The sequence below is a fragment of the Syngnathus acus genome, chromosome 6, assembly GCF_901709675.1.
Source record: "Syngnathus acus chromosome 6, fSynAcu1.2, whole genome shotgun sequence".
Taxonomy (NCBI): Eukaryota; Metazoa; Chordata; class Actinopteri; order Syngnathiformes; family Syngnathidae; genus Syngnathus; species Syngnathus acus.
The window spans coordinates 13,502,756-13,519,146 of NC_051092.1; the positions used below are offsets into that span (position 1 = coordinate 13,502,756).

General features: G+C 41.1%; 1 protein-coding gene and 1 long non-coding RNA gene across 2 annotated transcripts; one reads left to right on the forward strand and one right to left on the reverse strand.

The window, feature by feature from the left end:
• Window positions 1-12,172: 12,172 nt before the first annotated feature.
• Window positions 12,173-14,101, reverse strand: lmo2 (LIM domain only 2 (rhombotin-like 1)). The gene is made up of 3 exons (XM_037255084.1): window positions 13,774-14,101; window positions 12,999-13,214; window positions 12,173-12,591 (listed from the first exon to the last, which is right to left on the reverse strand). Exons 1-3 carry the CDS (start codon window positions 13,812-13,814, stop codon window positions 12,369-12,371), a joined length of 480 nt encoding a protein of 159 aa, XP_037110979.1. The 5' UTR covers window positions 13,815-14,101; the 3' UTR covers window positions 12,173-12,368.
• A 195-nt stretch (window positions 14,102-14,296) lies between these two features.
• LOC119124799 lies at window positions 14,297-15,700 on the forward strand. Its single transcript, XR_005098334.1, has 2 exons — window positions 14,297-14,527; window positions 15,123-15,700. It is a non-coding gene; the product is annotated as an uncharacterized LOC119124799 (long non-coding RNA).
• The last annotated feature ends 691 nt before the right edge of the window (window positions 15,701-16,391 follow it).

Below are 16,391 nucleotides of genomic sequence, written 5' to 3' on the forward strand. Positions count from 1 at the left end.
TCTTTGTCTCTCTGCATATCGTTAGCATAGTAGTAAAACTGCCCAAGTCAGTTTGTAACGTACTGCCTCAATGTCAATTAAAAGATATCTCACTGTGATCACAATTTTTTTTTTTTTAAGTATGTCTTTATGTAGATTCTCAGTAATACGGGTGATGGAAATCAGCAAAGGTTGAATCGAGGCAACTGGACTTTTGTTTAATTTGCCGTTGTTTTTAATTGTTTACTGAAAATGTTAACAAAAAATGTATTTAAAAAAATAAATAATAGCAAAAATATAAGATTGATGTGGGCTGTGCTAATTGTTATTGGAGTATATGCTTTGGGCCGCTAAAAAATGAAAGGCAGGTCGCAAATGGCCCCCCGGGCTGTAGTTTGGTCACCTCTGTGTTAAGCATTTTGGACTGTCCTTGTCTGCAGTGCGCAAGCCTCTCGAATTTAATATTGGCACGAGTCATTTCATGTTCGAACGACATGAGGCAGCTTGCGTGTGTTCACTTTTTTGGAGATGGCCCGAAGAGACATCTTAGACTGTTGCATGAAACTAGAGCTGCACTGGTGGTGAACAGATGCAACTCACTTGAATTTGAAGTCATAGCAGGAATGGTGGGAATTCATACCACCAGTTGGTGCGCCTTGTAGTCAGTGGCGGGTGGTTCAATTTTCCTCTGCTTGTATTGCATTTATCCCATGCACTATTCTGGTGATTGTTGTTCATACCGCTGCTGTTGTCTTTTCCATGTGTGCTCTCTGTCTGTGGTGACAACGGGCTGTAGTTTATTTAAAGCTTCCCTCAAGTCAGCATTGGTTATACTTGACGCGTGTGTATATTTGAATGTTGATGTTCTCATGATGGGCAAGTGTGGTGGCCTGGTCGTATAAATGTAAAATCGGCCGCCGCACGAAATATTGTGAAATTAAATATATCAATTTTCAACAACTAATTAAATTCTCAACTTTGATTTTTCTGGAATTTCCACAGGATGTGTTGTTTTGATTTGCCCATGTGTTGTTATTGTTTGTTTGTGTAACTCTACAATTAAAAGAGATGAATGGGTGAGTCACTTTGCCACGGCAAGATTAGGCTACCGTGTTTTTCCATGCATAATGCGCCCCCGTGCATAATACGCACCCTAAAAATGGCATGTCGATGCTCGAAAAAAGCCTGTACCCATGTATAATACGCACCCAAATTTTGACTCTTACTTAAGTCCGTAAACGTAAAATTATTTCAGAAAAAAGATCATCTTCGGGAACAACCGGATGTTATTCTGCCGGTCAGTATCACTGCGCATGCGCTAGCAAACTCGATAGCGAAGAAATGTTTCGGATTTGTGTAGGGTACATTGTGACAGCAAACGAGCAGGTGATCGAGCAAGCGTCTGATACGAGAGCATTGTGTTCGTATGAAGCGTGTTTGAAGTGAACAGCAGAGAAGAAAGGAACAAGGCAAAGTGTTGTGAAATAAAATATTACCTGTAATACGCATTTAGGTAGAGAACTGAACTCTCACTCTTTATATAGCTGACGTGTCTTGCGCATCCGTTCTGCGCATCTGTAATGGCGGCCTCCGTATGATATCCGGTTTGCGATGGAGATTAAAAAACAAACAATATTTGACAATAACACACCATCAAGGATTGCACCATCGCATCAAACGATGTGTCGTCAATTATGAATTTTACTGACTAAGTGTGTTGGGCAGGATGGCTGAATGCGATGCGCGATTGACAACAAACAAGAAGAAAGGTGTGATTTCAAGTTTTATTTCGAGGGAGATTTTCTTCAAAAATTGTTGTACCCATGCATAATGCGCACTCCAGATTTTAGGACAATAAATTAGTTAAATTTTGCGCATTATGCATGGAAAAACACGGTAATTGACTTTATCGCAGTCTCTGTGTTCAATGCATTGGAATTTTTACAAATGATTTCCCCACATGAACTAGTGGAAGTTGAAATATTGCTATTGTACAGTAAAACCTTGAAACAATTCTTTAATATTCTACCTGTAGTCGCCTTTGCCTATCTCTCACCTGGCATGGCACCAAAAAAACATTTTCTTGACTGGCATTTGTGAGTTAATTAACAACCAGTGGTCTCTGCAACACCACACCCGGAATATGTGTTCTTGGGACACATGCACTCGAGTTGTATGCGTAGTTTCAAATTGGTTTCACATGAGTCGGAGGCACACTGCATCAGCAGATTCTCTGATCAAATTAAACAGAGATGAGAGGAGTGGGGGGGGGGCATCGGTTTTACTGATGTATAATTCAATAAACAGGACCAAACATACAGACAGTGCCGCCTTTATCTCACGACTCTGCATTTAACTCTGCTTTGTTAGCTCACCATCAATAAAAATATATAAAAAAATTACATATATGGATATTGAGATATGGATAATAGATTAACATTATTAAAAATGTAACTTGATTCAGATTCCTTTATCTTGAACATTGATGTAATAGTATAAAAATGTTTGTCCATTCTACTGTATTGGGATAAATCATAAATGATAACAGTAATGGAATGTCACATGACTGTGAGGGATATTTGAAACCAAAGAAATGGTAAGAATCTAATATTTTCCCAAAGAGACTCATTTTATTAAACGGACCACTAACAATAGATCAAAAGTTTGACATTCAGTGGCTGAAATATATTTGATCACTCTGCTGTGTTAACATATTCATGGAGGCGTCCCGCACTAATAATGTCAAAACTGAAACAGCACTCATGATTGTTTTAACGCAGGACATATGGACGACTTCAGAGGATGAGCAATTTGCAGACACATGCTACAAATATATACCCCCCCCCCCACACACACACACACACAAATGCAACCCACAAGTCGAAACATCTCGGATGGTGTTAAATGTAATATCGAGCACTACCTGATCACAGCAAAACGAACACAGGATAATTACAAAAACATCTCGTGCCAAACATTCTTAAAAGATCACACTGATGTCCTGCAATTTTGACATTAGCTTTACTATGATGGCTCAGAATCCAGATGTGCTTGTTTCCAGATTGTCATGAAAAGCAGCTATGCGAGTGCAATTTTATAACTTTCATTTTCATTCTCCAATTTTCTTCACTTTTGAACATGAACTTCAGACGTGGTTTTCGACATAATAGACTTGTGCGTGCCTCCTTTCCAATAATTTTGTACAAAGACTCGCATTTAAGGACAAGCTAATGCAAGTGGTCCTGGAAAATATTTCGTTTTTAAGGTCTTTGATTAATGTGGGACTGATTTATAATGCCCAGCTTATCTTTTGGGCCTTTCTACCCACATTGGAACCTAGCTTTCTTTTCTTTTCACAGAGGACTGGATATGGGCATCTACTAAATTTGAATAATTCAAAAAGATATAAAATATACTACATATATGATATAAAAAGAGGCTTTAAAATTGAGGTACAGGTGTGAAATTCCCACCAGGTTGTCGCAGGGCTTTCCTTACAACCATCAAAGATGCTAGCCAACAGCTAGCTTGCTGGCTAAGAGGCTTTTGGGGCTCTTAGCACTTAGTGTCACTTGGAACTTTTAACAATGACACCAAACTGAAGATGCATTTTCAGGTCGTCGGCATCGCTAGCACAATGCAATGCTAGAAATAGACCTAGTTGTGATGACGAAGTAACTGATAATTGCTCCGAATAACCAGTGGTGCAAACAAAGGTGCACAAGACCGTAAAACAAAACGTCACCGCGTGAACATCAGCATTCATCTCAAAGCCTTTCAAGGTAAAGGCCAAAAATACTGCACTCTATTGTTTTGCCCAGGTTTCCTTTATCTGCCTGTTTGATACAGTTTTAGCAATTGTTTGGATTGTAACAGAGCACCATATGTGTGTTGACCCAACCTGATCTTCCCACCAGAGTGTCTGGGCCAGGCCAGGCGATGTGCACAGAGATGCGGGAACAAAGCAAAACAAACGCGTCCCAGGGAACATGTCTGTCGAGCCGGGGTTCAGCTTAGCCACACGGGGCTCAAGGAGGACTCCTATCTAGATGGGGAAAGAGCCACATTCCCTTGAAATGAGCTTCTCTGGGATGAAAGCTTTGTGTGAGCCCCCCAGATGACCCACGACCCCGTCTGTATTTGTGCAGGCGTAAGGGGGGGGGGCATGATCCTGGACTCTGTGCCTCCCTGCCAGGAACCCGAGGAGTCGGGTTGGGTGGCTAGGCAAGCCTACCATTCTGCCCTCTGGTGTTTTGCTTTTGGTGTAAAGAGAGACCCTCTGATGAGCCGGCACTGTCACAGCAGAGACTTTCATCCCAGGAGATTCAGAGGTGGCTCATTTGAGGAAGGGGGGGGTCTGAATGCTGAGCGATCCCATGACAGTTTGTCTTCTAGTTTTTCTTTCCGCCATCAAAAACACAGTTTGAGATTTCAATACTGGCAGTAAATCATGGGGATATTGGGCAGAAGGCCAGAATTTTTGCCTCAGCTCGCACGTCTCGGTGAACTGCAGGCTCCGGATAATCATATCCCCGTAAGGGGGTGAGGAGAGAAGCTGTCATCAGAAACCTGTTTGCTGCTTTTATCTCAGGCCTGTTGACATCGTGACATCCAACAGACTCTTTGGGACTTGGTTGCAAAATCACAAGCGACCAAGGATGGTTGCACATTTTTCGATTTGAGCGCTAACCTCTGCCCCTACCCCTTAGGCTTCGCAGGATGTCAGCATCAGTCCCAAACACAGCCGATTACAAACAAACACAGATGCCCCCGAATTCCACTTTCACTTGAAACAGTTGGCTGACCCCGCTTTCCCCTCTGTTCAGGTTACCCCTACCTTACTCATCCCCTCGGGTCAGCATTAATCCAATAGTCTCACTTTAAAGAAGGGTTAACAGGAAGAGTGTGGGGGTGAATGCTGACCGACCCAAACCCCCAAAAAACATCATGATCATCATCGCTCTGAAAATTTGTGTAAGGCACTAACATGATGAGCAGTGAAGTGAGTTGTGGTTCTGGAACTTTCTACACCGACCACCATCTAAAATATATGTATCCCTCCAGGACATCCATCAAAACCGTAGCATAGTAGGCTTAGGTGTTTATCAAAAACAAGATTGTTTTTGTCCTAAAATAATAGGAGATATAAAATATTGAAAAAAATAAAAATCTCATGTATAAGTTAGATAAAATTCCCTAAATAATTGAAATTTCTATTTACTGTCTTTTAGTTTTGACCATCATCACTTTGGACTTTTGTACGTTGAGTTGTTTTGATTGTTGTTTATTGCATTGTTAGTTTGCATATTGTACAGTAATTAAATCTACCAATACCCAAAACTGATTTATGTGAAACTTTGTGGAGATATGCCATGTTTGAAGTAGAAAAACAAATTTGGTGCGAATCCGATTAAAGTCTCGCACAATGAATATTTTTCGGAATCACTTTGGACCAGATGAAAATTGATGCGGTCGCGTTTGGTCACTGATCCAAGGTGTGCTTCAGCCGATAACATCTGCCATTGTATTTGTTGTATAAACCCTTACATGACGCCTGACCCTTTTTGTTCAATTAAGCTATTTCCCTAGCGTTAGCTAAACATAGCACAGCTGCATTCAGACGAATCACATGGCTCTGGAGCATCCCGAGCTTCCAGGTAGTCACTGACCACAGAGACAACGTTTCCTTGGAGAGACAAACAGTACCGTACTCTTCCTCTTAATTGTTAGGAATGTCCTCATTGAGACAAGAAAGAAGTCTTTTCACATGAGTCGCTAATCAGAGCCATGCGGCCCGCACTTAAATTTGGGTGGACACTTGTTGAACAACTGCCTTGTCCTCCTTCAAATGGCCACAGAGTCCCATTCGTTCCTGCCAGACCACCACTGGGGCAAGTTGGTTCTCTGCTTCGTCAGTGTCTCCATGACACTTGTTTTCCATTGTTTCCACTGCTTAATTTGATCTAGTCTCGAAATTCAAAAGTTACCAATGTCCGCAAATAAGTTAGTTTTGGGGCTTTTGAAGACTGTCGCTGTTTTTAGCTATGTGGCTAAAGTAATTGTGGCTGACTTGTGTGACGTCCTTCGTACATTTTTTTTTTAAATATCCATTTGGCTCATGCTAATCTTCGTCCCTTTGAGATGTGAAGTCGCTTGCCCTGGTCCAGTCATTACTTCAAGGAGTCTGAAGCAATTATAGTAGTATAAGATTTAACAATACACAACTGCTCTCACTATTGTGCCGCACGCAGGGCATTACTGTAAATCGATGGCTCTTTTTGGCACAAGCCAAAAGGATGCAGTCTAACAATATGACGCTTGGCAAGTAGGCCGCTCAAACATTGAAGACACATGTTGGATTATAATAGCCCAAGATGGGGAGCTCCTCCTCAGTAGTGGCAACAATTCCCTGACGTTTTTTGTAGCATTGATTTTGAATTAAGTTTTTATTCAAGTTTTTGACGTGCTAATTCCACTGAGTTCTCGTGTCCCTTTGGTTTGTAATGAGACGTATTTTCGGACTTGCACTGGGGTTTGATTTACTTAGCAGATAATTTAACCGACTTGAAATAGCTCATGGAACTATTTGATGCGTCATCGTGAAGCTTTGGCGTCTTTCAGTTTCTTGAATTATTTCATCCAAAATAAAATTGGTGTGAGCAGTTTGACTGCTTAATGATATTATGAGCCAAATGGTCCACGTGGTACGTTGCTTGTAATGTGTCAAACTTGATGTGACTTGTCACAGATAATTATGGAGCTGAAGCTTTCTTCAGCGTCTTCAACTCACGGTTTCAAAGTCACTTTGGATTGTTAGTTTTCTAAATGCAATTGTAAATATGAATATGCTCATGCTACATGAATTATAATAAAAACAAATATTGCTTACATACTTGTGCGTTAAGATTAAAGTAATGATTTACAGCCCTCATCTTGAGGTTCTGGAGCAAAAATCTGAAAAATACATGTAAAATAAATATGTTAATTGGCTATTATTTTGCAAATATATGATTGTGTTTTTGGTCGTTTTGTGCTTGCCGTTTTCTTTTTGGTTTTTTTTCGCTGGGAGACAGTCAGAGACAGTCAAAATGGCTCTTTGGCGTATGAAAGGTTGCCGACCCCTGAGCTAAGAGAAAAGTCATATGTGCATTAGCTAATAATTTCCCCTTCCCAAAGTTTCCAAGGGTTGGGTTCTGTCTGCGTTTATGTGTACTTGATGCCATTCCAAATAGCGTAGTGACTCACATGGCAAACACAAGACACAAATAATAAACCTCTATAATGCACGTCCTTCCATAAGATGGTGGGCCTGGACAATTAGGATGGAGCGGTCCCGTCGGGGTGCTGGCCCGAGGCCTATCGGAGCGCGTGATTGTTGCTTAAAGGTAGCAGCAATGACGGAAGGTCACGGACAAAGGATCCACTCAACAGTCGACTTTTGCTTTACGCCTCAAACTCACGCGCATTGGCCCTCGATTGCTTATTGAATTATGTCTAATCACTCAATTAAAGTCACATGGAGGAACATCATCCGTTGTTCTAACCCCGCTACTGGACGCCAGATAACGGCTGCAGTGTTGTAGCTCGTGGGAAGCATCAAAACAAGATGTCCAAAATGTCGACTCGGTTTTGTTTCATGACAGTTTCATGACAGTTGGAAAATATTTCTTATAATGTCTTAGATTAAGGAGAACCCTTCCTTCTGGATTTGGACATTCCATTCCAGTCGTATGAATGATTTTTTTGTCATAAACTAAAAACATAGTGAGAGAAGGAGGAACAGAAAAACAATCCTGTAAAAGTCACAACATACTACAATTGTTTTCTTATATTGTATTTTTATCAAGTTCAAGATGCAAAAGACAGGAGAAAAATAAGTCCAGGGCATTGGTCACAAGTGCCTTCACAGTATGATAGATGTACAAAATAAAAATAAATAATACAAATAAAAACAATGTCACCCAAGTAATTGTTGCTTTTAATAATATATAATAAAATAATAATAATAATTTGTGCAATATGTCTTGCTTTAGCCCTCACACAAAATATCTAAATAGAATATTTAACATGTGTTGGCCAATGTGTGACAATAATCATAAGAACCGCCACACTGTCAGCAGGTCCTGTCTGTCTTCCTATTATGAGGGTCAACCTCCTTAATCATGTGTGTAGACAAATGACTTGAGAGCAGAACATTAACATTTCTCGGCCTAGCTCCACATGTGTCTAAGGCTCTTTGCGGGGTCACTTCCAAGGTTCCCTTAATCTATACAAGTTCCATGTGGAGATCTGCGGTGGCTGCAGCCAGTCGGCTGTTGAGGGCCAACCGTGAGTGAGTAGGAAATAGGCTCTGGCATGTTGACTCAGGAGTAAATCCCCCTGGACTTTGGAAAAAAAAGCTGCTATTAGATTTGAATCACCTCCACAATATTGGACACGTTCTGTGAGGGATGATTGATGAACATCAAGCACACGTTAACTCCTACAGAAGCTCCAAACAACACTTGGTGGATAAGCATAATCAGAAACCTGCAAATTACAATTATCTGCAGTATCTCATGATGACTGGAAAAAAAAGAGAAAAAAGTCTGTGCTGCCACTGAGCAAAAAAACAGGGCAACAATTAATTGCTTCAAGGAAATCTGCATGTTGGTTAGTAGCTAAAATTCGATTCAAAACAGGACTTTTCCACTCTGGGATGATCACAGAGAAGTGTGGAGAGAAACAGACAATCAAAGACAGGAACTGAGCTTTTATGTAAAGACACTGTGATTGTGTTGCAGATTGCTTCCAGGTGAGGCAACCCGGAAGGAGGGAAAAGACAGATTCATAACAAGAAAAGCCATCGCTGAGATTTTGGCTTTTTGAGGAAGATTCCTCTAAGCAGGTAAAAAGACTCAAGATGGCTTAAATTTTCTAGATGTGGGTGGTTAACATCGTAGGTTCCTTCAATTGTTGGTGAAAGAGGACAGAATAGTTCTAATGCCTGGTCAGTTTGCTTCAACAAACGTACGTGTTGAAGTTATCCATGATCCAAGTGTGGTCCAGCATCATGCCACTTTGCATGTGCGGATTCTCTGGACTGATTAGAAGCAGACTTCAACATGGGAAGTCTAATTGGAGTCGGAAATTGCACTGTGGCTGGCGCTGTGTAGCCTACCAAGGTTTGCTGCATGGTCACTTACCTGCACATCTGCATTGATTTCACCCAAAAAAAAGTAGCCACCACCTCAGTGGCAGTTTCCATTTGCTGATTCCTCAATAAGATCCACTTCCTGGTAATGACCTTGCTTCTCCCTGATGTTTCATGACGAGGAAATGAAAATAACGTTTACATCTGTAGTACAAGCAGGACCTATTATTTATTATTCTTGTTTTTAAGCTTATTTAAACCGAGTACGTCTTAACTTACAAGGTTCCTATGATGTGGTGTTGAAGACATGAGACATGTATGACATCACCTTTTCCCATAAGAACAATGTGTTCAGAAAAAGTACACCATCCACAATGGTGCTAGAATTTATAGAAGAAAAAAAGTTGGCTGAAAATAAAGTCAAAAGTCAATCACAAAATTATTTTTCCCATATAGTATTTATGACTAATTGCTAATAAATCTCTTTTTTTCCTTTTTTTTTGTAAATGAAGACAAAACTCCACTTGTGACCCTGAAGACCCTCAATCGCTCATGTGATTTATTTCACTTTATTTACTTAGTGATTCATCTTCATCAAATGGAATCTAATTAATTCATATGAAGCAACAATGATGCAAGTTGGTTAGTACTAGTGTACCCGCAACCCAACCTATAGAGAACAATAGGTAAGAGAGATGAAAATGTTGGGTAGAAGAAAAACTTCATGTCGGACTTCTCAGGGTGCCCCGGGAGACTTCTAGCACATAAATCTTCGGCACATATTTAATCCAGTCAGAAGACAAGCCCGCTGAGAGTTAAAGGATGTACACTTATTACTCACCTATCCACTTCTGGATGTGCTGCTGAGGCCCTGACCCCACAAGAACCCCCCCCCCCAACCACACGACGCCCAACCTGAACTCCCACAGCTGCCCCCCCCCCCCCTCCCATCCAGACAACAGGCGCTACGTGCTATCGGAAAATCAGAGCAGGAATGTGACTCTTGACAGACACATCTCTCAGGACCTCGCTCTGAATATGTTCCCAATTAGCTTCATCTGATAAAGTGTGAGTGCAAGTGAAACCCAAGGCGGGCGTGATCAATAGCTCTGGACTCATTTTGTCATACGGGTTTGACATTGGCAAGGCCGCTGTGTGATGAATTGTCGCCTTGCCGTAGATAATTGTCTGACCACATCTTCCTTTGTAGGTGTCGTTGAACTCTGCTGTCATGTCCGCAGCGGGGCCGGTGTGGCTCATCGCCTTCACTTCCCTTTGAATCAATCCTTTCTCAAGATGACAGCCATTATCTGCTCTAAATGTTTCCAACCCGAGTGCCGTGGAATATTGAGAATATCACATACTTGGCTGCAAATTATTAATTTACAGTCATCTCGTTTGTTGGGGACCGCCCATTCCATGAGAGGAAATCTACAACCTACCAACCACATATTTGTGTTATTTATAGACTATAAAGAGGGAACCAATTTATCATACTAATTATGGAGAGAGGTCACCACATCAGAGCCGATTGCCCATTAAATGGAATTCCGATATTTCTGGACTATAAACCGCACCAGCTGGAATTTGGGGAAAATCCAGTTTTGATCATATGTAAACCGTACCGGACTATAAGACGGAGGGTTCAAAGCTTTTTTTGCAGTCCAAAAACATTCTCATGTTCTTTAGTAGTGTATCTGTGACTGAATGCATGTTACTTGCCAGGCCTTTTGATGTATATCAGAGTCAGCCAATGAGATTGTAGCATTTGCCTGCAGTTGTTCTTTACAATAGGTGCTTTGCACTTGAGCGTCTTTTGTTCTGGGTGAAATATGATCTTGAACTCTGGACTCTTTCTTTTATGTAACAATTCATGTGGAAAATAATCCTGCAATATAACGTGAAATATTATAATACAATGTGCCAAGGAATAGCTCTATTGCAAATAATTTACATCAACTATCTATGTTAACGATGTATTATGACATGCATTAAGTAAAAGGTCTATGTTTCATGATATTTGCTGAAAGCATGCAAGGACAGAAAACTATTGTATGTATGACACATTTTTTAAAATATGACAAATATGACATATTTTCACAATTTCAGTTTAACAAGCTAATACGGTGCCCAGGGACAGAAAGACTACTTTGATTATTCACCATTCACCAAGTCACATTAATTCCAATTAAACACTAATTTGGCAGGGTTATTAACGACACTCTGTTGTTACTCTTGTTAGAACGAAAATTAAACGTTTTTACTTTTTTATTTTTTACTGTTGGTGTTATATTTTCGATGAAGTATCTGGCTGCTCAAAGGTTGGGAAAATTGCACTAATGTTGTGCCCAGAGCAAAAGCGCCATCTGCTGTCTTTGCAGTGAATCAATATATTGTCATTACTTCAAATGAAATTGTGAAATTGCTTTAATCTGCCATAGTGTTCTAATTTCCTTGTAAATACTTCAGAGCAAGAATCTTGGAATCTGGGAGGCTGTAAAAGATTGCAGCAATGTAGGGAGGAGAAGACATTTCTCACTCGCATTTGAAGGAGCCGTCAATCTGGATCATGCCAATCCGCCCTCAAATATACCTCATAAATTGGAACACAGTGCCTTATCCAAGTTTGATGGACATGATTTGAAAGTCTTTTACTGACCTCTTGTGGCCAAACATGGTAAATGTCAATCATATGGTAGAATACTGTCAATGAAGATTGTCCCCGACTGCTCTTGTATTGTGAATCCCATTAGAGGAAACAGCGGTGGCAAAATTTTCTCAAAAAATTAATTTATTGAATAAATGAATAAAAACTTTCTAAACACTGTAAATGTATCTTTAGAGAGTTATAATTCTCATCAGATCATCTAGTATAATACTTGTATCAATGCAGATTATTAGGAAATTTAAAAAAATCTACAGTTCAAAATCTATGTAATTTTGTGCAAACATAGTAAAGACAAATAAAATGGTTTTTACAATGATTATTAGAAGATTGCTGTAATATTGCTTTGTCTAAAGTCCGGCAAGATTAACAAATACTTGTTATTGTATGTTAACTGTTTTTTTTTTTTTTTTTTGCATTTGTAAGGCCTGAGATATAAAGCTGCCAGTCATAGTGCAGATATTATGAGCTTCCTTCTCTTTTGTGTAAAACATTTTTCGCATGAAGCAATGAGGCAGTTCAAAGCCTGCATGATGCTGGGAAAAGTCTGTTTCGTTCCGTTTTTTTCTGCAAAACCAGCACTAGGTTGCTCTATACCATACTGTTATTGAGTTTAGTCCACTCAAAGATGTCCTGCTCGCAGACAATATCTGAATTAATGAGCAGATAGCGGTCGCCGACGCAGAAGTGCTTCTGGCACGCGGCGCACTTGAAGCATTCCAGGTGATAGACCTTGTCCCGCACACGCATGGTCATCTCGAACGCTCGGATCCTCTTCTCGCAGGAAGCACAGAGGCCGTCCTGACCAAAAAGCCTTAGAGAAGGAAGACGTAAAAAGAGTCAATTATAATACCATTGAGGTATTATCTTTGTTCTGATTATGATCCCGTTCCAAATCCGCGAGAAGAAAATATTTTTCTTTGACCTACTCGGGGAGTATAGCGCAGTATAATACCCAGAGTAAGCGCAGTAAGCATGTCTGCCATCTAGCGGTGATTGGTTGTATTACAAGTTAAAAGCACAGTTGAATATTTGCAGGGGGGGGCTTCCCCAATATTTATACATAGTTTTTTTCAGGGTTTCTGAGTCATGTTAACTGTGCTGCAATTCTTGAGGTATTTTGACAAGCACATCAATTATGCTATTTAGGCTAACTGAAACATTTTAAATTGAGGGGATTTTATTTTTAATTTTTAAATGTCTTCTTTAAAGCAGGCTAACCTTAGGTAGTCTCTGCGACATAGTTTCCTTCCCAGCTTGTAGTAGAGGCGGCGGCCGACCTCTCCGAGGCGACAGCCACACAGGTCGCAACTGAGGCAGTCCTCGTGCCAGTATTGCTCGATGGCCTTCAGGAAAAAGCGATCGCCGATGCTTTGTTGGCAGCCACCACACGTCAGCAGAGAAGGAGGCATCTGCAGGACCTCGTCCACCGGCTCCCTGTGCCAGGTAAATATATAGCACACACAAGTCATGTGGTGCTCATGATTTATGCGTCTTGTAGTTGAATTCCCCTTTGATTGTAACACAAATCAAATAAAAATCTTCACTAATTTACTCAGTGTAGTTTTGATGGCGTCCACACGAGGAAGCCATTTCTCATTTGACGTTTGGCACAACTGTTCGATAGAGTACATATTTTGGAGAAACACTTCTCGGCCATAGGAAAATTTTGAATTTTAAAAAACTGAATAACTGAGCGAGCCTTTCTTGTCGTATGACGACGACTTCTTACCACAAGTTCAAGTTCACTGCGCGCCGTTTGTAAACTCAAACCACCTTGTTATAGGCTAAACATTGGACAAAGAGGAACTCTACTTTTCAGTACATTATTTGCGAAAGTAAAGTTTGATGCGTTTAGACTACACCTTGCGATTGCTCACATAACTTCCGCGCCACATTAAACTTGTTCAGCTCTACAAAGCCAACCAAGCATGCATTATTGTAGCCTACAGGAAAATTTGACATTTGAAGGCTCATCTTGACGTGTCACACTCACTCGCTGGCTTCCAGCGTCTTCCTCTCGATGGTGGACGACATTCCTCCACAAACGACTGGATCCGGCAGGGGGGGTGCAGCACCTGCTCCCCCAACCTCCGAAAACCTCGACGATAGCCTCCTTTGGCGCGCGTGTATCAGATGATTTCAGACAGCAGAGAAGCGATGCTGCTGTAGACCGCTGCCATCATTTCTTGATTCCGTCAAGCACGTCTCTGCGCAGCAAGGTCAGCTCGCTCCGATGGTGAACGTGCCATGCGTTCTCGTCCAAATGCATCGTGTTTAAATACGCACATTAAGCGCCCCCGCCTCCCTCCCACCCTCAAAAGGCTCGCAGGTCTGCCTCTTCCTGCTCACGACTGTGTGACAATGGCAGGAAATGAGCCTTAAAGCGGCGGTTTGAGCCTGAGCCTTGTCCTGTCCTGTCAGGCGAGGAGCTGCGTCGTGACTGACACTAATGAGTCCCTCAGTGCCAACGTGCGCGTGTGTGGAGACGTGAGTGCGTGCTTCCAGTAATTAGATTTCGCTCCTAACTTTTCATAATGAGACATGGAAATGGGTTTGCATGAAACATACACTGCGGTAAACACAATGTATCTCAGTACAGGGTGTTCTTGGTTTACGACGACCCGACCTGACATACGACGGTGCGTGATGATGTGCGTCGGCGGAAGGCACGCTCAGTTAGGGCCGAAATGGTTACTGTTTTTCATTTGTTTTATGTTTTTGAGCTAAAGAGTTTTTTTTTCATCCAAGTATTTGGGTCAAAAGTCACCAACATAGGCCGAGGCAGCCAGCCCCCCAAGGTCTAAATTCGTAGCCCTAAAACTGTTCTACAAATAGCTAATCAGTCACGATTCATTGTGATTTCCCAGGCAAGGTGATGTAATGTGATCATTTGAAAATGTAGACGTTTATAGACTTTAATTAGTGTTGCATATTGCTATGTATCTTTCATACATTGTTGATAAATATTGTGACCCAAAAAACGTAAATATTGTGACCCAAAAAAACATGATTGGGCGGCCTAGTCATAGCTTAGATTATTTTTACAATAATTTAAAAAATCGTTTAATAGCTTAAAGAATATTTAATTCTCAGTTTTATAGTTAAGGCTAATTAGTCAATTATTTCATGAATATTTAATGTACAGTTGTAGTGGGTTTCCGCCTCCGACTCCAGTCCTTGCACGCCACACAGTATTTATTATTATTTATAAATTACTTACAAAATAAATTAACCAATTTCTTAATTAAGTAAAGACAAAAACAAACAAATGTAAGTAATAATACATTTTAACTAAGCAATTGGGGGGGGGGGGGGGGGTTAATGCAGTAAATGGTATACCAGTGGGAATAAAGTAAATGCTCAGTGGCCTGGACTAAAGAAGCAGACGAAAGAACGAAGCAGGGCATGTGGTCGGGGTACCATACTTTGCATATATCTCTGATATAAATGATTTATATTGTTCATCAGTACATATACGATATGTAAATTGTAAGGGGGTTTGTAATCTATTCTACTCTATAAAACACTTATCAAGCCACAAAGTGATGTTCCATATTTGCATCCTATGGCAGTTGTCTCTGTTAAAAAAATGCAGTATCTTCACAGTTGTTGTCTGAGCTGTTGGCTGCTCTTATCTGCTGCCAACACAACGAGGCTGCCTGCAGGAGGGAGGAACACGCACAGCAGTTGGACTGGACCACCAGATAAAGCGACTCAGACAGGCAGCCAGCCAGAGTCAGCTGCAATTTGGGCTGAACATTTCCTTGGGCTTGACAGTTGTTGGACGATCTACTGTTGACTTTTTGGATATAAACTGTAGACCAAGCAGGGAAAGCCCAGCGGCAAGGGGGCATTGGCAGCACTTCTTGATGGAGATAAAACTGCACTCTTCAAATAAAAACTATCTTGGTCTTAACTCACTTGCCTCACAGTTCTGAGGTTCTTATCTTGGATCCGGGTTTCCCGTGAAGAGTTTGCATGTTCTCACTATGTTTGGTTGTAAAACTTCAAAATTGTCTATAGGTGAGTAAGTGAGTGTGAATGGTTCTCTATATGTGATTTGATATTGATTGGCGACTAGTCGAGACTGTGCTCCGCCTCTCCCCCATAGACAGTTTGGATCAGTTTCAGCTCACCTGCTGTCCAAATAAGGACAAGTATAGAACATGGAAGGATGGACTCAATGAATGTAAGAATATTTAAGTACGGCCTATAGTCTTTTTCACATACAATAACCATCATTGAAATAAACAACACTTTGCCTTGTTCCTTTCGTCTCTGCTGTTCACTTCAAACACGCTCCATACGAACGCAATGCTCTCGTATCAGACGCTTGCTCGATCACCTGCTCGTTTGCTGTCACAATGTACTCTACACAAATCCGAAACATTTGTTGCGGCTCCGAGTCACGACGAGGGGCAAGTTTTGGTTTCCAAGGGTGTTTTTATTCCTCTTCAACGTCTCTCCCATACAGAGCCGCCTTTTTCATATGTCCGCACGTCACTTTCCTCTCTTTTCATCTGATCGCGGTGGTGCCTTTACGGGCAGTCGGAGAAATCAACGGCAACAAAAAAAAATACATCCAGCATAGTTGGTCCACACCAAAGACTA